The sequence below is a fragment of the Peromyscus maniculatus genome, chromosome 3, assembly GCF_049852395.1.
Source record: "Peromyscus maniculatus bairdii isolate BWxNUB_F1_BW_parent chromosome 3, HU_Pman_BW_mat_3.1, whole genome shotgun sequence".
NCBI classification, from domain to species: domain Eukaryota; kingdom Metazoa; phylum Chordata; class Mammalia; order Rodentia; family Cricetidae; genus Peromyscus; species Peromyscus maniculatus.
The window spans coordinates 25419849-25444647 of record NC_134854.1 but is presented as its reverse complement, the minus strand read 5'-3'; the positions used below and the strand labels follow the sequence as shown (position 1 = coordinate 25444647).

The following is a 24799-nucleotide window of genomic DNA, read 5'->3' as shown; positions in this document are numbered from 1 at the left end:
AGTCTCAGGAAGTGGCTGGGGTCTTGGGCAGATGGGCGTGGGGGCAGGGCGCGGAGACTGCAGGGGCTGCCGGGGGCTTGGAAATGGGGATCGCTCCCGGTGGGGCTAGAAGGGGAGCTGCCCGGTGGCCAGAACCCGGCGCCAAGCTGGGCAGGTCCTCCCAGGGTGGCTGGTGGCCAGGGATGGGGTCCGGGCTGGACCCAGGCACTCACCTCTGGTCCAGAAGGGAAGTTGTCGGGGGCAGGCTGGGAGCTGGGGGCCGGTCTCTAAGTCTCAGGAAGTGGGTGGGGTCTTGGGCAGATGGGCGTGGGGGCAGGGCGCGGAGACTGCAGGGGCTGCCGGGGGCTTGGAAATGGGGATCCCTCCCGGTGGGGCTAGAAGGGGAGCTGCCCGGTGGCCAGAACCCGGTGCCAAGCTGGGCAGGTCCTCCCAGGGTGGCTGGTGCCCAGGGATGGGGTCCGGGTTGGACCCGGGTACTCACCTCTGGTCCAGAAGGGAAGTCGTCAGGGGCAGGCTGGTTGAGTTCTTTATATATTGTGGAGATCAATCCTCTGTCAGATGTGGGGTTGGTGAAGATCTTTTCCCATTCTGTTGGCTGTCTTTTTGTCTTATTGACTGTGTCTTTTGCCCTGCAAAAGCTTCTCAGTTTTGAGAGGTCCCATTTATTAATTGTTGTGCTCAGGGTCTGTGCTGTTGGTGTTTTATTTAGGAAATGGTCTCCGGTGCCAATGCGTTCAAGAGTGCTTCCTACTTTCTTTTCTATTAAGTTAAGTGAAAGAGAATATTTAGATTCTGTCTGAATATTTTCCTTGTAGTCTGATAGCAAAGACCAGCCATCCTAGAATTAGAAAATATTCTTGCCCAAATCAAATCCATAAAGAGAACCTTATTCAAAACCTCACCCTCAACTCACTACTCATAAACACAGCATACGGAAAAGAAAAGGCTGGGGCTAGGAGCTGGCTAAGCGGGTAAAGTACCTGTCATGGAGCACGAGGAGCCGAGTTAGGACCCATAAATAAACCCAAGCATGGTGGCGTGCTTTATAATCCCACAGCTGCGGAAGGCAAGACAGGCGAATCCCTGGAGTTCTCTGGCCAGTTGGCCTAGCCAAACTGGCCAACCTGGAGCCTATGAGAGACCCTGCATCAAAAATAAGAGGGATACCTCCTGAGGAATGACACCTAAAGTGGGATTCCTGGCCTTCACATGCATGCACACACTCATCCTTTGAACACACATACACATATACACACTCACATACACATACATACTCATGCACTCACACATATACACACTCACATACACACATACACACTCACACACATACACACATACACCCTCACACACACACAGATACATAAACACACACAATGCACACACACACACACACACACTCATACACTCACACACCACCAAAATGTTGATATATTTGTTCCATTAAAAGTAAAACTTCAAAAACCATGCCAACTAAAACAGGTTAAGCATCTTTGCCAGTCTTTTGTTGCCATTTAGAGTTTTAAGTATCACTGTTGATTCTTTGAAATGGTAGTTCTCAATCTTGATGTCACAATGATGAGATTGTCATAAGTAAGTTTTGTTCTTGACTAATGAGAGTGATAAGGCTGAATTTTGCAATGGATTAAAAAAATAACTCAGAGTGAATTATAGGTTGTCTCTGCAATCAAGTCTTTTTCATTCATTGCATCCTGATATGGATTATAGTTCGGGACAGAAAGGAATGACATTACAGAAAGCTAAAGGGGACTTGTAGATCTCTCATGGTCTAACTTATGTGTTGACTAGTTCACAAGGAAAGGCCATTATCATATGATTATCAAATGCATTTATAAATGCTATAACTTGCACTGTACCTTGAGATCCATTTTAATACTCATTTCTCCTGATAGTGAACACATTCAAAAGTGTGTAGGGCACATGTAATAGGAGATTATGGGTTTAAATCCAAATATGGCATTGAACATATATGTATCACCCATGTAAAGTCCTCCAATTGTAAACAAACAAGCAATAATATGGATCATTTTCCATGGCAAGTATTACCGACACCTTACATGCTCTTGGCATGACCCTTCTTGTGGAAGATGCTTTTCTTTGAGGTGTTTAAGGCCATCTGTTAGGCCTTATGTTTTCTCTTTCCTTCTGAACTATGTCAGTGTTTTCCCTCTTAAACTTTCTTTTAGAACCTATCTTTATTTCAAGGTGCATCTCCTTGACTTGCCTCTATCCATACGTCGGACTTAGAAACAGAGCCAGTGAGATGGCCCAAATGCTTACTGCACTGCCTGATGACCCGAGGTTGATCCCTAGGACCCACAACATGGAAGGAGAGAGCTGATTCCTGTAAGCTGACTTCTGACTTCCACATGCACACCATGGCTGTGTACACATGTGCACACAAACAATGTGAGGAAATAAATGCATCTTTTAAAACTTTGTAAATATACACATACCTTTAAAGACCCAGACCTGTTATCATTTCTTTTACTCTTAGAGGACAATGTTTCTCTGCGTCATCTTCTTCCTTTCTAGTTCAGATAAAATAGGAAAAAAATCCAAAACTTTTTTTTCTTTCTAGCAGGCAATGTACATATTTTCCTCCTGCTTGGCACACGGTGTCAAGTCATCTTTAGCAAACTGACTTGAAGGTTACAAAGCCTCTGCATAACCAAATGCCATGGCATTTCAAACCAGTCACTTGTTTTTCCAGACACCAGCTCGCTCTTTGGTGATCCTGCCTTTCTCCAGGGTCCTCTTCATCGGTCACCTCTGCTTCCCTTACCAATTCCTCATTTCATGATCCTAGATGAGGACATTTTTAAATCAATAGACTCCTCTGTTTTTGTAACATAAAGTATTTTAAAATTTGCTTTCATTTAAGATGTTTTCATGCAACATATTTTGATCATATTCTTTCCTTCCCTCAACTCCTCACAGATCCTCTCCCCTTCCCACACAACTTAATGTTCTCTCTCTCTTAAAAAACAAAAAAGACCCCACCCAAACAAAGCAAAACAAACAAAAAGCACACATTTAAAAAAGCTAAAGGAACAAAAATAAAACATCAAGTCCATTTTTTGTTGGCCAGCTATTCCTGAGCCTGTGAGGCCTATCCTTGAATATGACTGATATACTCATTGAAGAATATATTCAATTGAAGAAAACTGATTCCTCCCTCTCTCAGCATATATCAATTGCAAATAGCTACTTAGTTAGGGGACTTGGTGCTGACTTGCCCTTCTTCTCACTAGAATCTTCTCTGGCTTGAACTTGTGCAAGTCTTGTGCATGCTGTCACACTCTGAGTCCATGTGTGCATCAGCCTCGGTGCAGCTGGAAAGCACAGTCTCCTTGGTGTCACCTAGCACCTTACACCCTCCCTGCTTCCTCTTCTGCACAGACCTCTGAGCCGTAAGGGGAGGGGTATGATAAATACATCCCATTCAGGACTGACCACTCCACCGTTCCCCACCCTCTGCACATCGTCCAGCTGGGAGTCTCAGTGTTGATTGCCATCTACTGCAAGGAGAATACTGATATGCTGCATGCTCACCCTATGTGCTCTTACCTGCAGTCATGGCTTCTACGGGAAACCCTTACACCTACCAGATCTCTAGTAGTCATGCTTATAGTTGCTTGATTGACATTTCCTTTTTGGTATTTGTTTTAATCACTTCGAACTTAAAATACCTTTCACTAAATTTATCATTTTGTCTTCTCTGAAGAAGCCTTATTTATTCCTGGCATCATTTTTCAAGAATTCTAATTTTAAAAATCTTTGACTCCAGCTAGGCAGTGGTAGCACACGCCTTTAATCCCAGCACTTGGGAGGCAGAGCCAGGCAGAACTCTGTGAGTTTGAGGCCAGCCTGGTCTACAGAGTGAGTTCCAGGACAGGCACCAAAACTACACAGAGAAATCCTGTCTCGAAAAAACAAACAAACAAAAAACAAAAAACCAAAACAACAACAACAACAAAAAAAAAAAACCAAAAAACTTTGACTCCTTTGCCTTTCAGAAAACACGTCTATTCTTTTCTTTCCAATGAGGCAATCCTAGACATCTTATACTGCTACTCTAACCCCACGTCCCTACTCCTGTCTCTCCAGTCCCTTCTCAAGCCTTCATTATAATTGGATTTTTTAAAAAATCAAGTCACCTTTTAATTCCAAACCAATTCCATCTCTATTGTTAAATAAAACAATACATAAACTCTTTAGTTGGACAGTCACAGCCCATCACAATCCAAGAGACATCTGTCTTTCTGAATGGCTTTACAAAGACCTATCAGGACAGGTTTTCACCTTGCCACCATGGTACTTGTGTTAGTGTTCTTCAGTGTCTCCTGCATCTCTTCCCTTCCCTATCTACATTCACTTGTTCCTCAAGACCTGTGCTACATATTACTTGAAAAAAATCTAGTCTGGTAATTCTGGAAGGGAGGGAATACTTTCTCTTGTTAAAACTATTGCATTTAAAATATTGATCATTTTGAAATTATAAAATTCTTCCATTCAGAGATGTAAATTTGTTTATGTCTAAAGTGTGCACATTGTGCCTTCCACGAAGCAGAAACGATGCTCTGTTCATCTGTGTAACATCTGCTGGACCTTCCATCTGCCTTGTAAACTTTTTTTTGTTCTCTGCATCCTAACACCCATTGTCTGTTTGTCTGGTACCATGATATTACATCCTTTTAAGTACAATAGTAACAACCCACTGGTCATCATTATGTATCTCTCCCTTTCCTGTATTTTTTCATTTTAATGACATTTCCATATGAAATATCTGCATAAAGTTATTAAAATAGGTTCTACTGCCAAATGAATATTCCAGTTTTCCTGTGGAGCAATAGTAACCACTGCTCTAAAGCCTTTAGTTGGATTCTCAGTTGTCACATACTTGAGGCTGAGGTTGTAAAGCTCTCATAGTTACATGGTTCACCCTCCTTAGCTACAAGGAAAATTCCATGTAATTTGTTTTAAATTATACATTACCAATTTAGGGATGCTCAATATATTATACTGTTACTCTGGGCAATGAATATGAAGTTCTGTGCTTTGAAGACTTTTTGGACATAGTTACAGTAGTTAAGGTATCAAATCTTTTTTGTGGTTAAGTGGTAGAAACTCATCTCAAACTAATTTAATATGAGGGGGAATTCACTCCTTTCCAAAATTGAGTGGGCATGGCTTGATGCTCAGCTGAATCTCAGAGGATGTCACACTCCCATTTTTCCCCTTCTGTCTCCAGCCCCAAAACCAGTATATTGACCTCATTTTCTCCCACAGTACATGGATATTCTCCAAACAACCAAGGAAAAGGATCACTGCATATCTCTCCCAATGTCTATAACTCCAAAGAATGTTCTAATTGCTCCTATCTAGGTCAAACCAGCACTGTAGACTGGCCAGAGGGATGAGCCACCTTGAGTGCCACTGCCTGGGTCAAATGACCGCTCTATTTGTAAGAAAGGAGAAGAGAAGAGCTGACTGACAGTTTTAGAGCCACCCAGCACTGGCTGGAGATACCCACAAGGACAGAGGCTATAATTATCAGAAGAAGTGGAAACACACGATGGGCAAACATTCAAGAAATCAAACTACTTCCTTCTGCCACATTTCAGCCGCTGCCTGTTCAGGACACACATTACATTTTACCTCTCTTCATATTTAAAAAAAAATGCCTCAGGCAAAATAATGCTATCAGTCCTCAGTAAAAATGATATTTAATCACAGTCACTGTGAGCTCTGTTCCCAGCTCTGAGTCTAGAGTCTCACACAGAAATGAACAAATCCTGTGTTTGGATATGACTCCTCATGTTCCATGTCATCAAGTCAGCTACACAATCAAGAAAACAACTCCCCAGAATCCACTAATCAATAGAAAAGAAAAATCAAGATAATAATAGTGAAAATGCCTATTCAGAAAAGATAGTAGTTAGTGGTATTGTAACAGAGTCTATACTGTGCTCTCATCCTGAGTTTCCCAGGCCAAGCATGAGTTATTTGGCCACCAGATATCTGGACATCCAGGACAGGCATCCAGAAAGACCTCCGTTTTTCAGAGAGAGAGAGAGAGAGAGAGAGAGAGAGAGAGAGAGAGAGAGAGAGAGAGAGAGAGAGAGAGAGAAAGGCATAGGAGAAAATATCTTCTTTGAGGAGTGAGATACTTTAGGAGCTCCCCTGTGGACCTGTCATGATTACTGGGTCCTGTCAATCAGCATAGCACTTGAATAACAAGTTCATCTCTGCTAGTTTTACATTTATTCTGGCAATTTTTCTCAAAACTCTGCCATATGCCATGAGTTTGACTCTTCAGAGCTCTGAGAACTAATAGCTAAGGTTAGCTGTAGGACCTTGCCTTTGTAGGTCCAGTCTTTAAGCCACAGCCTAAGGTAACAGGTCTGTTGACCTAAGTGACATCAATCTTAGATTTTCTTTAACAGCTTGACTTGACCTTTGATCTTGACAGGTATGGAACAAAAGCTGGTCTGTGATTCTTTACATTGAGTGAATCATTAACCGTATTAGTTTTGGGATTCTGTGGCAGGGAGTAATGTGAGTCTATCTAGGCTTTGTCTCCCATAGTGGTTTACAAGTTCAGAATTGGGCTGCCATCTTTAATAGCTGTATGATCCTATTATAAAGGTCACTGGCCTGTTCTGTGCTTTATTATCCCCGCCTGTATAGTGACTAGCTTACAGGGCTGTCATGAGAATGAAATGAATTAATTCATGTGAAAGACTTAGAACAAGGCCTGTTACAGGCTGAGCCCAGTGTGGCAGCCATGGCAGTGTGGCAGTCTGGACATTTTACAAAAAGATTTGTATTTATTTTATGTGTTTGAGTGTTTGCTCACATGTATGTATGTGTACCACGTGCTTGCCCAGAGCCCTCATAGGCCTGAAGAGGAAGTTAGATTCCCTAGAACTGGAGTTACAGGTGGTTGTAAGCCAGCTGATTTGGGTACTGGGAACTGAAACCCAGATCTCCTGAAAGAGTAGCAAGTCCTCTTAATGGCTGAACAAACTCTTCAGCTCCACTCTTGACAGGTTCTCATCTTTTCTCACACAGTAGTTCTCATCATTGTGCTTTCTGTACCTTATGTGGACAAGGGGTTTGAGTTCAGTCTTCCTATTTCCACGTGACTGTCTGATCACCAGAAGGTGTAGGGAACTGCACAAGGCTGACCGACAGCACCACCAGTACCATCCATAACAGAGACAGGCTTCCCCAAAAGAAACAGTAGATGCCACAGAAAAGGGACTTGAGGAAGATATTAGAGACATTTTCACTACCTCATGCAGCTTTCAACACTGCTTCCTGACGCAAGTTTTGGGTTGAATCCTCCAAATGCAGCATCTACGAAAGGGCTTTAAGTGTGTGTGACATCTGTGTGACTGAGTTGTAGCAAAAATTCCATGACAAAATGAAGGATTCCAAGGATCCCAAGATAAGGGACAAGAACCAGGAAAAGATGAGGGTTGACCCATGGGTCATCTGTGGTTAAAACCCAAACCCAAACCCAAAACACATAGCAGAGTTGTCCTTTAACTAAAAGCAAAGACGTTCACTGGGTCACTGCTTGGAATTCCTTGTTAGTCAGTTACTGACCCATGAGCATTGGAATCTCAAGGGCAAGGTGGTCCCCAAGGGTAGACATTCCCAAAGGGGACTTGTGAACCCCTGGCAGCCAATATTCACTGCTGCTATGGTTTGAGAGCGCAGTTCTGGTAAAAAGGCTCTTCCCAGGTCACCAATGGCTTCTTCTAATCCCAATGACAGTGTCGAGAATGGCTGGTATTTATTGAATACGTACTCTACTAGTTCTAAAAGCTTCCTGTAGGTGTTCTTTTGACACTGCTTTTATTTTCTCTTTCACTTACAGTGTATTTGGTGCCGAGAAGAAAAGCTTTGCAAAAAGTACTGTTTTCCGTATTCTGACTGTAAATTCAACTCCATATTCTGGGCAAACTGCAGGGGTGAGTTGTTCTCATTTAAATTTTTGTGATTTCATTTCGGTGAACTTGCAAGTAGGAGAAATGTGCTACATTTAAAGAACTTGAAATGATTACATTGTTTTACTAAAATTCTCTAGTCCAGGGCGGCTCTTCAGTGTGCACGCTGGTCTAAGCTCATTGGTTGTTCCAGGTGGAATTGATTCAAATTGAGTCAGGTAGAAGCCTTGCCGTAATACGCGGCAGTTTAGGTTTTATTTGTAAAAGTCTCTGTTGTGTAACGTTCATAACCTGGTTAAGGGATGTTTGTGTTCTGATGTTGTAGAAACTTTTGACTCTGTGTGTGTGTGTGTGTGTGTGTGTGTGTATGTATGTATGGATGTATGTATATATGTACATGTTAGTACTGAAATACAGATGTTCTGAACCCAGTGGTGTTACTCTAACATATTTCCCCAGTGAATGTAGTCTATATTGAAAATTACCATTAAGAATGATGACTCCTTAGCCGGGCGGTGGTGGTGCACGCCTTTAATCCCAGCACTTGGGAGGCAGAGCCAGGTGGATCTCTGTGAGTTCGAGGCCAGCCTGGTCTACAGAGTGAGATCCATGAAAGGCGCAAAGCTACACAGAGAAACCCTGTCTCGAAAAAGCAAAAAAAAAAAAAAAAAAAAGAATGATGACTCCTTAAAACAGCAAATATCATTTACCAAAAAGAATGTTTATATTTGTAAAGTCAAATTTGGACATGTTATATGGTAGTTAGTTACCAAGGCAGAAAAAAACTGTACTAATATTTTTCAGTGAAATTTCCAGAAAGCTAAAACAAGTGATTTTCCAAGTGAACCTTACTCTTGTAAGAAAATCCCACCAGCCAGGTGGTGCACGCCTTTAATCCCAGTACTCGGGAAGCAGAGCCAGGTGGATCTCTGTGAGTTTGAGGCCAGCCTGGTCTACAGAGCGAGATCCAGGACAGGCACCAAAACTACACAGAGAAACCCTGTCTCGAAAACAAACAAACAAACAAACAAACAAAAAACAACAAAAAAGGAAAATCCCATCTATCAACCAGTTATCTGGTATTTTTTTCTTAATTGAAGTGAAAATATGTAATTCTGTCTAAATCTGTTTGTTTCAGGCTCTATAGATCTTTTAAATCATCTGTATTTGTATCTTATAAAGAAAAATACTTTGCATTCAATATGAACAGAAATGCTGATCTATTTTGTGTTTTCCCTTTTAGTTCATTTCATTATATTCAGGCTAATAAGTGATATAGTCTGAAGAAGGGGAAGGTTCATCAGAGTAGAAGTCTGCTTTCCATACAGGCATGGGCTGTCTCTGATGACAAAAGGCTGGCGTTTATACCACCAACCACCCCCAATTGTCTCCAGGCCCCTTCACAGAAAGGGCAGTCTGAGGCATCTACTGTCTTACTTGTGGAGAAAGTACCAGAAATGAAATAGAAAGCTAAATAAAGGGGGAAATGGTGTAATGGTCTGCTAAACTCTTCTGCAATGCAGATGCTTTTCACAACAGTGGCTTGTATTAATGGTAGTCTGAGAATGTATGTGTATGCTATTGTAGTCTCATTTTCAACAAAGATCTGATAATGTGTTTCTAAGAATCTAGATTGTATGATACTAGAAAAGTTAAAAACGTAAGAAATTTTTGATCTGTTATTAAAATATGTCTCTTTTCATCAATTTCAGTTGACATGTTTGGAATCGTGATGCTGATACTGGTTGTATTATTAGCAGTAGGATTCTTCTGGTATTGCCTCGCCTATTACTTATACATGCAGGAGTATGTCATTTTATCCTTCCTAAGTATTCACTTTGGGATAACAACACTGAAAAAAAGAACCACTAAGATAGTTATCAGGACAGAATTATAAGATGAAAAGAAAGAATAACCGAGTTTCTGGTCCCACCACCACCTCCAGGGTCTTTGACTGAAGCCATCCTTCGGTTTGGCTGCTTGTGGTCCTGCTGACTAGCCTCCATGTAGTTGAACTAGATGGCGGAATACGTCATGCCGCACCAGCTTCACATACTATTACACCGAGCTCCCCATCAGTAAAACTGAACATTTTATCTTGGGCTTTCCTAATAATCCTGTGGTTGTTACTTTGCTATTTTATATGTTATTTTGAGATCTTTCAACCATTTTTCACTGTTTTTAGCAACCTTAATTTTTCTAATATTTATATATTGTTTATCTTTTGGAATTGACTTAGTCCTTTTAATCCTCTGTTTTTATATCTGAGTCTTTTATTATAGACCTGCTACACCTTTGTTAATTGAGTGGGCACAGTATTCATGAGAGGAATTTATTCTGTCAAGGAGATGTTGTTCTTGACAATCCAGTCATCCTGGTTGGATTCTGGGGAGATGCGCTCAGCGGCAAAGCACTTGCCCAGCATGCACAGGGCCCTGGGTTCATTGCACAGCACTGAAAAGAGGTTCTTATAGAAATAGCAGTCTTTATCTCAAAAATGGTTATTTCACTTGATAAAATTGTGTTAGCATACAAAAATTAAAGCACTTTAAAAGTTTTAAATATTAATACAACATAGATTTGATATACTTGATGCTTTCTCAAATGCACCTGTTCTTTCTCAAAGTAATTATTATTTGATTGCACTGAGTGTCCCCGTCACTAGAGATATAATGATGGAAAGATCAGTACTTTACTTCATGTGGGACAGAGATGAGTGAAGACGCAATTGCTGTCTTTATTGTTAATTGACTTTTACATGACATTCCATTTAATTCAGTTGTGTTTTTCTGAAAATATACTAGTTCTCCTAATGAGTAGATAAAAAAGAATTCAAGTCAGTAAAGCAGAGATGATAAAATATTTTATAATTATACTCTATGTAATGAATAAGATAATTTCGACTATAAGCAATCTTAAACTTTAAATTCACCATCATTTTGAACAGGCGGCAGATTTTTTATTATGCAAGAAATGGAGAAGTTCGTGGTGCCAGCTGGAATGCTGCCTCTGGTAAGTACTTTCACCCGTTTGATAGGCTACCCCGGGCTTTTGCCTTGACTGACAGCCAGCAGTCATGCTCCACTGTAGACGACAGCGCTGAAGTCATGTGGGAAGCAGGACAGCAGACTTCCATATCCCCATTTTGAAATACACTTTTATAGCCTCAATAGTTAGATGAGGATTTGCAAAACAGTAATAGAATAATTGGAATATTGACAAGGGAGTGTTAAAACTTTTAAACCATTTGGTGATTTAAGTACTTCCCTTAACTGAGGAATCCTCGTGGACTCCCTCTTCATCTCACCCAGTACAATACCCAATGTGCAACTCTTTCCCGGGTTCTCAGGGCTTTCACTTAGCTACTCCCTTAGTTGGGACTCAAAGTGTAGCTTCCTCTGGCTGGTCACCTTTGTTTATACAAGGTAGAGCATAACTAGGCTTCTGGTTTGTGGATAGGAAAATATGGAGTTTATACAATGTTATTTAACCACGGTGCTTCTCACAAGGCAAGTGGGAGAAAGAGCATTCCTTCTAACCCACACTGACTTCTTAGAAAATGAATCTGGATGATTTCCTGGCTTAGGGAGTCCCTGAGTGTCCATTGTTTTTCTGTCACTGAGAACAACTAGTCGTGTGGTTTCCTCAAACATTTGGCCTTTTCCTCTTTGTCAAATTCCCACCCAGGCTAATACTACCTTATGTTCCTTGACCCCTAAATATTAAAATAGCAGTAGTATTAAAGTCACAGTAGTGTATTTATGGCATTTGTGGACATTTTATGGTTTATGTTTTTAAAGATTAAAACGTTAATGTTTTTATTGGATTTTTGTTAAAAGTATTTGAAAGGGTGACTTTATTTCCCTTTTTCTTAGCGTATTATGAATAAATAACTGAAAAGGCAGATCTTTCAGAGAGAGACGGAGAGCTGTCTTCAATGGTAAGCTTCTCAGACCTGCTGCAGAAAATTTCTGTACCCCAGCATGTTCATATAAAACAGCTTTTCAGGGATATAGAATTAGAAGTATTGAGAAAGAAACACTAAACCTGTAAATTCTATAAACAAATTTCATCCCTGAACACATTCACCAAAGGCAGCAGAAGATGGAGATGTAGGAGTTTCTGCGCCAGGCTTCTCTTTTAATCTGGCCTTAGTCTAGCCAAAGGGCTGCTGATAAAGGTTATCTTTTTACAAACCTCCTGTTACATTGCAGATCGCGCCCCCCTTTTTCCTGGCTTGTATTTAATTTACTTCTGCCTTGGTCTCTATTATTTTCTACTAACTCCATGCTTAGTTTCTTCTTCTTTTTCAAGTTTCTCGTGTGTAACCTTAATGGTTTACTCTTGCTGACTCTTCTTCATCTTGTGGTCCCTCACCCTATTAACTTTTCCCTGAGAACTTCCTTTGCTGACTCTAGACATTTCTGTAGTATTATGGTCTCAATAAATTTTCTGACTTTCTTTTTGACTTTTTATTGTTCAGGAACATGTTGCTTAATTTCTACATATTGTGAATTTTCTAAGTTTTTTTTCTTCCCTGATTTTTAGTTTCAGAGTATTGTGACCAGAAGAGATGCTTGATATTAGTTCAGTTTTTTAATTTGGTAAAATTTGTTTAATGCCTGAACATAACCTGTCCTGGCAAATGTCTCATGAGTTTTTGATGATATGTGTTCTGGTCCTACTGTCCTGTTTATGTCTGCATAGTCTAAAACATTGTTCAAATCCCACATTTTCTTGTGGGGTTTCCTTTTTTTCCTTCTTTCTCTCTTTTTTTTCCTGAGACAGGGTTTCTCTGTGTAGCTCTGGCTGTCCTGGAACTCTGTAGACTAGGCCGGCCTCAAATTCACAGAGAGATCCACATGCCTCTACCTCCTGAGTGCTGGGATCAAAGGTGTGCACTACCACCGCCCAACTATTGGTTTTCTTTATATAATCTATACATTGTTGAAACTGGGATATCGAAATTCCCTCTTATTTTCTATCATTTCAGATCTATTTAATATTTGTTTATATTTTTAGATGTTTCAATGTTGACTGTGCATGTTTTTATAGTTCTTAAGTTTTTTTGTGATTTGACTCCTTTGTCACTGGATAGTTAGCGTAAGGTGACACTAATAAACATTGTCACCAATTATCATGAAAGAAATGTAACAAATTCTCCAATCAAAAGGTATTGAATGGATTAAAAAAAAAACCCAGCTATGTGTTGTCCATAAGAGACTTGATTCTTCTTTAAAAACATACAGGAACATGTGTAAGAATTTCCATGCAAATGGAAATTGAAAGAGAATAAGGCTAACTATACTTAAGTCATACAAAATAGAATTTAATAAAAAAAAAACTCTAAAAAGATGGAATTGATTTTGAAACTCATTGGGGAGTGTTCTCGATTAGCATGTACAAAGACCTGAGACCAAATTCAGCATTAAATAAACTGAGTGTGTGGGCACCCATCTAGAGTCCCAGTACTTGGAAAGTAGAGGTAGGTAGATCAAAAGTTCAAGGTCATCCTTAGCTACATAGTAAGTTCAAAGCCAAAAGAGAATACAGGAGACTGCCCCAACCCTGGAAAAATAAAACACTGGAAAAGAAACTAAGATGGTCTTTATATAATGATAAAGATGCTAACATGATCTATTTCAAAAGTCCATTTGTGTATCAGTGATATGAGATGGAATCTTTTTCATGGTTTAAATTTCTATTTACATTTGAGTAAAAATACATACATATACATATATAGTATTCAGTGTGTGTGTGTGTGTGTGTGTGTGTGTGTGTGTGTGTGTGTTCTTATGCACTCTCTGTGAAAGCCAGAGGTGAACAACAGTATTTTCTTCTATCACTTTCCATTTTGTCTTTTGAGACAAGGTCTCTTGCTTAATCAGGGACTTGTGGTTTTGGCTAGACTGACTGGCAGTGAGGCCCTAGGATCCACCTGCCACCCCATCTCCTCCCTGGTGCAGGAGTTACAGCTAAGCATCGCCACACCTGGCTTTTATGTGGATGCTGAGGACGCAGACGAAGGTCCCCATGCTTGTGCATCAAGCTTGTTTCCACTCAGCCATCCCCACAGCCTGTCAAGTGTATCTTTGCACTTTTATTGACTGCCATTGGTCTGTTTGACCATTTCCTGATACCATAATAGTTTCATTGTGAAGTTCAATAAATAATTTACAGATATTAATGGAATTAAACTCTTCCCTACCTTACATTATTCTTTTTGTTTCTATTTTTTGTTAACTTTAATTTCAAGTAGAATAAATATTTGAATTCTTCCAGTGCTTGATATTTCACAACATTAAATATATGGCCTCTGGAAACCATCGTTCAAGACCTTCAGAGATACAATGTACAAAGCAAATTGCGGTTTGGCAATGCTGTCTGCAGATATGTTTCTTCTGGAGTCCATTCTTCATTTTCCCTTTCTTCCTCTTCACATCCACTTTCTCCCATCCCTCTCTTTTCCACCCACATCTCCCCAACAAGTCTGCCAGACAAGCTTGGTGTTAGTTTTAAAATGAATTCTCATCCTTCCTGTCTGTACAGAGCATTTTGTTTGGCTCAAGATGCTATTAGATGACAGAAGATTGATACTCACACTACCTAAATAACTGAAAACCCAGCTAACTACCAAAACACCCCATGCAATCTATTGCATGGACTTATGAAATAAACAGATCGTTCTCAAATGATGAACTACAAATGCCCACTAAACATAAGAAAAAATGTTCCATCTCACTAGTCATCAAAAAATGCAAATTAAAACGAATGAGATTGAGCCAGTCAGAATGGACAGTCCTAAGAACACAAACAACAATAAATACAGGGAGGATGCTTGGAAACTGGACCAACCATTATGGAAATCAGTATGATGGTCCCTAAAAACCTAAAATAGAACCACCATGTGATCCAGCTGTACCATTCTGAAAATACACCCAAATGCATCTTGGTCAAATCCACCCCCACTCCATCCCTCAACAAATGAATAAAGAAAGTGTGGACTAGTTCCCCTTATCCCCTGTTACCAATAGATATGTGCTGCTTTCAACCTCAGACACGCTTCTTATTGCAGAGGGTCGTGGTTGAGCAGAGACATAAATTGCTCAAATTGCTGAGAGTAAGTGACTACCAGTACTCAGCTGTGAATGAGGCACCTTCATCAACCCCCCTAACAAGTACAGGGAATATCAGGGACTAGGAGGACAAGAGTGTGACAGCAGAGGATGGGAACAAGTGCTGTGACATGCCGTCTTCTGGACATGACGTAACTGTTGCATGCATGAGCCTGATGTACCTTTGGTTACCCATACAAGACCTGAACAAGGTCAAGCCAGTTAAAAATTCCAGCCTGGAGGGAGGAGGGGTTCCCAGCACCCAAATCCTAGCTAAGGGGATATTAGCAATTAGTGGCTCCCGAGAAAGGGGAGTTATTTTTCTTTGAGGGGCTGGCTAATGGTAGATTGTCCATGCACCAGCGCTGACTCCGCACCCATGAGCACATGAACCACACTAATTGGATCATATTTATTATATATGAGATGAATTTTGGAGGGAGATGTATTGGGGAGGTCCAGAGAAAGTCTGAGGGAGGGGTGGCTGTGACCGAAATACATTGTATGGCCCCTAAAAGAAAAAGGAATATAGGTACAATGGAGTTGTATTCAACCATATGCAAGAAAATTAGAGCACTTGCTGGAAAGAGGGTGGTATGGAAGATCTTCAGATTAATCAAAATAAGGCAGAATGAACAAGACAACCACTGCTGGGTGTTTTCTCTCATTTGTGGATCCTGGATTGTATAGAGATACACAAATGTATTTATACATAAACACGTAAGAGACTGGGGAAAGGAAGGCGCAAGAGGAGGAGAGGACAGGAAGGTAAGAATGTGGGGACAGGTGAGTGTGTCAAAGTACATGACACACTTGAGACTGTCCTTATGAAATGAGCACCAATAAAAAGAAGTAATAAATCATTTAAAACTGCCATTGCAGGGGAACAGTGCTGTGGAGGAAACGTTCCTCACTCACAACCACCATAGACAGACTTCTCAATGTATAATGTAGGAGGCATAATTTTAAATAGTTTTAATTCTGTATTTTGTTAAAATATTAAATCACTGCTAAAAATTAGACCCAGTATTTCCAAATTATCTTTTGTAAAGGAGTATTTTGAAAGTTAAGACTGAGCCATTGAGGCATACTAGTACAAATTCAAGAACTAGCCATGTATTTTTTTTTATATTTGTTGGTAAATTTAAAGGAAAGATATTGAACTCTATTGAGGAAAAAAATGTATGGCTCTCGCAATGGTGGAAGCAGAGTTAGAAAGAGGGGGAAGTAAAGAGGTAGAGAGCACAGGTCCAGGGGAGCAGGAAGAGAGAACTAGAGCTGGAGAGAACACCCATGTTAAGTGATGTTCCCCTGGAAAAAGGCCCAAAGGCCTGTAGGATTTTAGTAGAGGAGTCAGAAGGAGTACCACATGGGAAGGACAGACAGAAACAGTCTTGGGCAGAAGAGTTGAACTGCCCTGTGGACATTGGAGAGAGAGAGACCACAACAAATCACGGAAGGAGCTCTGGAACCAGCAAGCCTTTGGGGGCTGACCCACAGAGAGACAGCAGGGCCAGTCATGAGATGTAGGATGCAAAACACAAATTGAGGTCAGTTTGCAAAAAGGGCCTGGCATCTGGAAGAGTGAATGCCTTGTCCCTGGAGAAGAAATAGGAGTGATATGCCATGGTCCCCACCACAGCAGCTGACATGAATCTAGGACAATGGCTCTCAACCTGACGGTCGTGACCCCTCTGAGGGTGTTGAATGACCTTTTCACAGGGGTTGCCTAAGACCATTGGAAAACACAGATATTTACATTATGATTCATAACAGTAGCAAAATTACAGTTATGAAGTAGCAATGAAATAATTTTTTTTTTTTTTTTTTTTTTTTTTTTTGGTTTTTTCGAGACAGGGTTTCTCTGTGTAGCTTTGCGCCTTTCCTGGGACTCACTTGGTAGCCCAGGCTGGCCTCGAACTCACAGAGATCCACCTGCCTCTGCCTCCCGAGTGCTGGGATTAAAGGCGTGCGCCACCACTGCCCGGCTAGCAATGAAATAATTTTATGGTTGGGGTCAGCAAAACATAAGGAACTGTATTAAAGGATCTCAGCATTAGGAAGGTTGAGAAGTACTGGTCTAGGGGAATATGGAGGACAGTGATTCTGGGTGATAGTGGTGCCTTTGTACTATCCATTAAAGGTGCACTCTTCCTTCCCTTTTTTAGTATTTTCTTTAAAGTCTAACTGTGCTGGCTAGTTTTATATCAACTTGACACAAGCTAGAGTCACTGGAGAGGAGGAATCCTCAATTGAGAAAATGCCTCCATAAGATCCATTTCCTGGGGGAGGGCCCAGCCTCTTGTAGGTGTTTCCATCCCTGGCCTGGTGGTTCTGGATTCTACAAGAAAGCAGGCTGAGGAAGCCATGGGGAGCAAGTAAGCAGCACTCCTCCATGGCCTCTGCTTTTGTGCCTGCCTCCAGATTCCTGTCCTGCTTGAGTTCCTGTCCAGACTTCCTTCAATGATGGACAGCAGTAAAAATCCTGAGGAAAGCTTTAAATTTCTTCCAATTATATCTTTTTACTATTATTAACCTGATATTTTCTTTGAATTGATCTCATGCAAAAAACTGGGACACATTTATCCTTTTTAATATTCAAGTTTAATAAATTTTAGAATGGAATTAATTGTGCTAGTTACTGAAAAGGTAATATACACCAATATAAGATGGGAGATTTACTAGAAAACAAAAATTTTTAAATGGGGTATTTTGGGTAAAAGTAGATTAAAAACAGATCTAATGGACCAGAATGGTGAACAAAAGATCATGTCTAGAAGTGTAACACGAATCTTAAATGGTCTTATTAATTAAAAAACCTGGAGCCAGATATTGGGGTGAATTCTGAAAGATCAGGGAAGCAGAACAAGCTACAGCCAACCTCACCTCAACAACTTCTCAGCTGATCTTGTTTCCTCAGACTGAAAACCTCTGAGTCCTCAACGAAAAGTGTCTCTGCTGAACTGCTACTAAAAGCCTAAATGCTTAAAAGCCTCTAGTTCCTGGTCCTCATGCCTTATATACCTTTCTGCATCCTACCATCACTTCCTGGGATTAAAGGCGTGTGTCCTTCCCAAGCAAAGACATGAGAGTGCTGGGAGTAAAGATGTGTGCCATCACACGGCTCTGTCCTCAGTATGGCCTTGAACTCACAGAGATCCAGACAGATCTCTGCCTCCCGAGTGATAGGATTAAAGGTGTGTGTGCCACCATTGTCTGGCCTCTATGTCTAATCTAGTGGCTGTTCTGTTCTCTGACCCCCAGATAAGTTTATTAGGTTACACAATATATCAACCACACAGAAGGTATTATTTTCACATAGAAAGATAAGAGGTAGAATTGGCAAACTGTTTCTATTAAAGAACCAGTAAGTATTTTAGGCCTTGGGGCTTTTCTGATCCCTGACACAACTACATTGCTATTGTGATGAGAAAACACCCATACACAGTTCAGAAATGGATCTGTATCTGTGTTCCACTCAAGTGCATGTTTTTGGTGCAATGAGCCATAATCTGTCGACACCTTGTTTAGATGATCAAAAATGATCATTTAAATGTAATCTTATAACTTAATATTTTTAGTTAAAAGAATTAAAGAGAAACCTTTCCACTCCTTAGCTGTCTGTAGATTAACAAATGCTATGAAATTATACACAGAGCATGCCTCAGCCCAATGTACAAATTGTTATTGAAAATGATGAAGAACGACCTAACCTGTTGTTTTCTCTGGTGGATGGCACCAGGTAAAGACACGGGGGAGTGGCAGAATGTCAGGAGCTTTGTTGGCAGGGCTACAGAACTGTTAGATTATTATCGTCTGGAATGCTAGCTTTATGGTTAGCTGTAATAAAATGATTTTCCCTTCCTTCACTCACCAGCTTTCTTCCTCCATGGGAATGTTAATTACCCATTTATAATGCATCGCAGGCTAGTTCTACTCACTCCGGGAGCTCTAGAAACTAATACTGTCATAACCAGTGATACAAGTTTATAGTTATTTATATGGAAATAATTTATTCTATTTTTTCATTTGTACATATATGTGTATATACATATAATCTTAAAAAGTAGTAGGGCTTTTCTAATCAATAATGAACACTGGCAAAATTGAATAGCAATGTTCAAGTCATGTCAGGTTAATGAGGTTAATTAAGGACTTTGTCATTGCTTTGGTAGTTCATATATGTCAGTTAGGTACAGAAGTGGTCTTTCTCAGCAGTTAGCCATACTTATTTCCATTAACATTTCCCCCAGTTGTTTCCTTTTCTGAAATCATATTCTTATACTAAACTAAAGCCTGGTGATTAGTTCTGATTCTGTATCTTTCTTTTTTTCCTTTGGTTCTCTGTGAATGATGCTGAGATTCCTTTGGGAGATCAGCTGGGGGCCTACTTATTTCTGTAGGTTACATTTTATGCTGGATTTTCTAAGTCATTTGAATACAATAGAGTATAAAATAAAACCTAATGACTTAGTGAAGTTAATAATGATAAACATTAACTATAAATCTATCATGTGTTCTTGATCAATTGTTTATATATTATTTATATAATCAATTTTAACCTATTAATGTTAAGCTTATTTTTATGTAAAGATCCCTTCAAATTCATTTCTTTTTTAAAAAGTGATGCATATTTGGGGTTTATTTATTTTAATTTAGTGTGTGTGTGTGTGTGTGTGTGTGTGTGTGTGTGTGTGTGTGTGTGTATGTTTGTATGGGTATTGTGGAGGACAGAACAGGGTATAGGACCCAATGGATCTGGTGTCACAAGAGGTTGTGAACCACCTTAGGTGTTGGAAACCAAACTTTATTCTCTGCGAGAGCAGGAAGCCCTCGTAGCCGCTGAGCCATCTCTTTAGGCCCCCATCAAATTCTTGAGAGAAACAGCAATTGGCCATGTTATTTATAATGAAGTACATATAAAAACCAAAGTTGATAAAATATTATATAGGAGTTTATAAGCTTTATCAGTTCCTGGGTGGAATCTTTGGGGTCACTCAAGTATACTATCATGTCATCTGCAAATAGGGAAAGCTTGACTTCTTCCTTTCCAATTTGTATCCCCTTAATCTCCTTATATTGTCTTATTGCTCAGGCTAGAACTTCAAGTACTATATTGAATAAGTATGGGGAGAGTGGACAGCCTTGCCTCGTTCCTGATTTTAGCGGAATTTCTTTGAGTTTCTCTCCATTTAATTTGATGTTGGCTGTTGGCTTGCTGTAAATTGCCTTTATTATGTTTAGGTATGTTCCCTGTATTCCTGATCGCTCCAAGACTTTTATCGTGAAGGGGTGTTGGATTTTGTCAAATGCCTTTTCTGCATCCAGTGAGATGATCATGTGGTTTTTTTTCTTTGAGTTTGTTTATATAGTGTATTACATTGATGGACTTTCGTATGTTGAACCACCCTTGCATCCCTGGGATGAAGCCTACTTGATCATGGTGGATAATTGTTTTGATGTGTTCTTGGAGTCTGTCAGTATTTTATTGAGTATTTTTGTATCAATGTTCATGAGGGAGATCGGTCTGTAGTTCTCTTTCTTTGTTGCATCCTTGTTTGGTTTAGGAATCAGGGTAATTGTAGCCTCATAGAAGGAGTTTGGTAATGTTCCTTCTGTTTCTATTATGTGGAACAATTTAGAGAGTATTGGTATTAACTCTTCTTTGAAGATCTGGTAGAATTCTGCGCTGAAAGCATCTGGTCCTGGATAAAGCACAGGGACAAATAGCCAAATGAATGGAAACACATGAACTATGAACCAAAGGCTGAGGGGCCCCCAACTGGATCAGGCCCTCTGAATAGGTGAGACAGTTGATTGGCTTGATCTGTTTGGGAGGCATCTAGGCAGTGGTACCAGGTCCTGGGCTCATTGCATGAGTTGACTGTTTGAAACCTGGAACTTATGCAGGGACACTTGGCTCAATCTGGGAGGAGGGGACTGGACCTGCCTGGACTAAGTCTGCCAGGTTGATCTCAGTCCTCGGGGGAGGCTTTGCCCTGGAGGAGGTGAGAATGGGGGATCGGCTGGGGGGAAGGGGAGGGGGGCAGGAAGGGGAAGAACAAGGGAATCTGTGGCTGTTATGTAGAACTGAATGGTATTGTAAAATAAAATAAAATAAAATAAAATCAACACTTTGATTTGCTTTCAAAACTGTGAAGGAAATAAATTTGTTATATAAAAAACTATTATATAGGAATAAAAATTTTATGTAAATGTAAATATTAGTCTTGTAGAGATAGCTCGTAAGTGAGTGAAATAGAACCACATGGGCAAAATTTATGATTAACTATGAAGGAATAACTTTTTCAAGGGACACCTCCCAAAATGTGACAAGAGCTGTCTGAGGGGTGGGGAGTGAACGGGAGAGTTCTAGAATCAGGTTTATAAGTTGCATGCGAAATTTACTATTTCTGAGACATCTAAGGCAATTGTTCAACATCACTGGGCCTTGATTTCTTTTTTTCATTTGTTTGTTTTTTGTTTGTTTGTTTTGTTTTGTTTTTCGAGACAGGGTTTCTCTTTGTAGTTTTGGTGCCTGTTCTGGATCTCGCTCTGTAGACCAGGCTGGCCTCGAACTCTCAGAGATCTGCCTGGCTCTGCCTCCCGAGTGCTAGAATTAGTGAGTGCCACCACCACCCAGTTGGCCTTGATGTCTTATCTGCAGTGAAGGTAAATTAGAACCACTTTGCTAGAAAAGTGGGGAATAATGTAAAAAAACAAAAACAAAAACAACCACACAATCGATAAAGGGTGGTGTCTGATCCAGGGAAGAGCCAGGCATGAAGTAGAAGAACTCAGTCTGAGCTGGAAAGATCTCAGATTATCTTTGTTTCAATTGGTTTTTATTTGTTTGGTTTGCAATTTAAGAGAATTAATTACACTATTGACTTCTCCCTGAATTAAAGGAGAAAATATTGAGAAAGTTGTCTGAGAAATGAATACCGTATGTCAAGTACTGTTCTGGACCTGATACACAGTAGGAACTCTATAAATGATGCTATTTTAGCTATTTGAACCCATTATGCCACGGTAATTCCATGAGAACATTCAGAAGAAACATTAAGAGACACTTAAAATCCTTCAAGGAAGATAAAACTTTAAGACAAGTTTATACAGTATCAACTGCATTCTGGTAAATTCCACGACTCAGGTTTATAGGTGCCCAAGGGTTAAGTTAAAGGGTAGAGAATATATACATGTGGATCAGATAGGCCTTAGAGCAGGCAATCATGGCATCTTAGCTAATCCAGGAAGAGCATAGCCTATTAGCTGGCAGAAATTATGTCTGTGGCAGAGGGGGATTTGGGGAGAGGAAGCAGAATGAGCTGTGCAAGGAGGAAAAGTACAGATTATCCGAGAGGAATTATAAATCGGTCCTACTATTCACTTAAACACACACAGGCTGACACTCACTGTGTTCTTATGTTTTGGGCACTGTTCAAAGCGCTATATGCACATTGACTTACCATAACAATCCCATTAGGTAAACCCAGTATTATCCATACAGTACATAGAGGAAAACTAAGTCCTTGTATACGTTGTCTTTCTATGAAAGAGGAAATGGTGCCTCATCCTTCTGAGTCTGTAGTGTCCTCGTCAGGGACATAGCACGGCCATGGTTCAGGGATCTGTTTTTATACTCCGACCTCTCAGGCAGATACCGCAGATAGGACACCTCAGCCAATATCTGTGGGCACAGTGGCCTGCTCATTGCCACACAGCTGGCCACTCTGCTTCCGGGACCTGAGCTGTCATTCATGGAACTGCGCACTGAGAAAGGCACTGGGTCCTTCATCTGCAGTAAACCTCAAAATCTACACTTAGTGATTTAGGTGTCATTTGAAAGGTGACAGCAGTACACAATCTTTAATTTGAAAGAATGAGAAGTTTCATATGAGCAAGACAAAGCAATCACATTTGTAAGAGAATGTACCTTTGATGGTGTTACTGAAGGGCAAGGGGAGGAAGTCTTAGGTTGTGAGTAAAGAGGAGAGATTAAGGCAGGAAGAATAAGTAAAAGGATCCTTTCAGACGTTGAAATGAGCACAGGAGAAAGCCCAAATAAAGGTGTTAGAAATTTAAAGGTGGGGGAAGATGTAAACACTGTTTGAGGTCAAGACAAGCCCCAGTGACCAATCATGTAGTAGGGAAGAGGGAAGAGAGCTGCTCGAGAGAACCTCAGTGTTTCTCGCTCACTCACCTGCTGAAGATAACTGTTAATATGAAGAAAAGTCAGGGAAGATGAGGAAGTTTCCATGAAAAGGATGGATGTTTTTTTTCTTAAATTGTCCCCAGGTTTACTAAAAATACTACAGAACAGATTCAGAAGGCTGCAGTTGGTTGAGATTTATCCCAGCTGTAGACTGAGTGGCATATAGGTTGGAGAGAGTGCCACAGTCCAGATACCTCAGCCTTTCCCAATCTACCTTAGGGGTCTGATCTGGGACTGAGACCTCAGGAACATAAAGACCTCTCCTCTTTCCTCTTCCTGCGACTTGATAGAAACACCATTCCCAGGACCTTCCTGCCTCTGCTTCATTAGTCGTGACCTGGCCTGCTATCTTGTTGCGAAGCTTCTTGCTGGGAATAATGGCAACCTCCTCATAAATGCCCTTGTTGATACGGAAGTCACTACGAGGGCGTGTGTAGTACTTCTCTATGGTGACGCAGGTTGCTTTCTTCACATTACTGTGGCCCATGTTGGCGGGTCCTGGTTAAAAAAAAAAAAAAAAAAAAAAGACAAGAATGAAATTCTTACATTGCAACTGTGGTAACAGAATGGAGGCCAAGTCAAAGCCCCAATCAGAAGGTAGAGTGGTGGGTTTGGAACTGGTGATGTCTGGACTGTGGCCCTAAGTGAAGAAACTGCGTGAAGGCCTCGATGTGGGTGAGAATGCTTGTGGACTGCAGAGGGAACAGAGGATGGGAGAGCATCCTTCAAGACCCCCAGTCTACAAGTGCAAGAATGGGAGAGCATCCTTCAAGACCCCCAATACAAGCGCAGAGAGAGGCCGTGGAGTCCACGGAGGGACTGGGAACTGGGAGGGGGGAATCCTAGAGCGAGTGAGCACAGTACTGAAGGGTAGGGAGTGGACAGCACAGGCAAAAGCTGATCCTACACTCTATTCTATAAACTGCAGTAATACTTTTAAACTATTAGCGTTTCAAGCTACCAAGAAGCACTTTACCAAAGAATAGGTTCTGTGGCAGCTGAAAATAGACTGTAATTGCCCAGAGTGTCTTGAGTTACAAGATACGATACATTCTGTGTACTAAGAATGGTCAGCCACACACAATGTTTCATTTTAAAAGATACTGGCTGCGTGAAGCATCAGAGTAAAGGATTCTAAGCAATGCCTAGGCTCTATGGGAAAGAATACTGTGATCTGGCATTATGTGCCCAGGGGTGATACAATGGGGAACCCTCCCTCCACCAAACCATGCCCCCTCCACCATTTGATGCTTCCCGAGGCACTGTTAGCACTTCATTCACAGTTGGATGATTATTACCACTTTTCCATACATTTCAACTTGAGAGAGGCAGAGATGTGGAGACAGAGACTGGGGGAGACAGAAAGACAGAGACCAGGGAGACAGAGGAAGAGCACAGACAAGTCTGTCCATAATTTTGCATTAACATTTTCCAGTGCTTATTTCCCATAAACAGGGGTGGTGGCAAGCCTCTCTCTCTCTCTCTCTCTC

At 40.7% G+C, this 24799-nt stretch overlaps 1 protein-coding gene across 2 annotated transcripts in view; it reads left to right on the top strand.

The window, feature by feature from the left end:
- The window catches only part of Pttg1ip2 (PTTG1IP family member 2), a 50734-nt gene that overhangs the window by 22097 nt on the left and 3838 nt on the right, over window positions 1-24799 (top strand). The window contains exons 3-6 of one of the 2 annotated variants that reach the window (XM_076566275.1): window positions 7910-8003; window positions 9692-9752; window positions 10927-10991; window positions 11855-11919. In XM_076566275.1, coding sequence (XP_076422390.1) covers window positions 7910-8003; window positions 9692-9752; window positions 10927-10991; window positions 11855-11868 — 234 coding nt within the window. In that variant the 3' untranslated portion in view covers window positions 11869-11919. Of the gene's footprint in view, window positions 1-7909; window positions 8004-9691; window positions 9786-10926; window positions 10992-11854; window positions 11920-24799 lie in introns of both variants that reach the window. The other variant, XM_042272737.2, reaches the window with a different exon arrangement.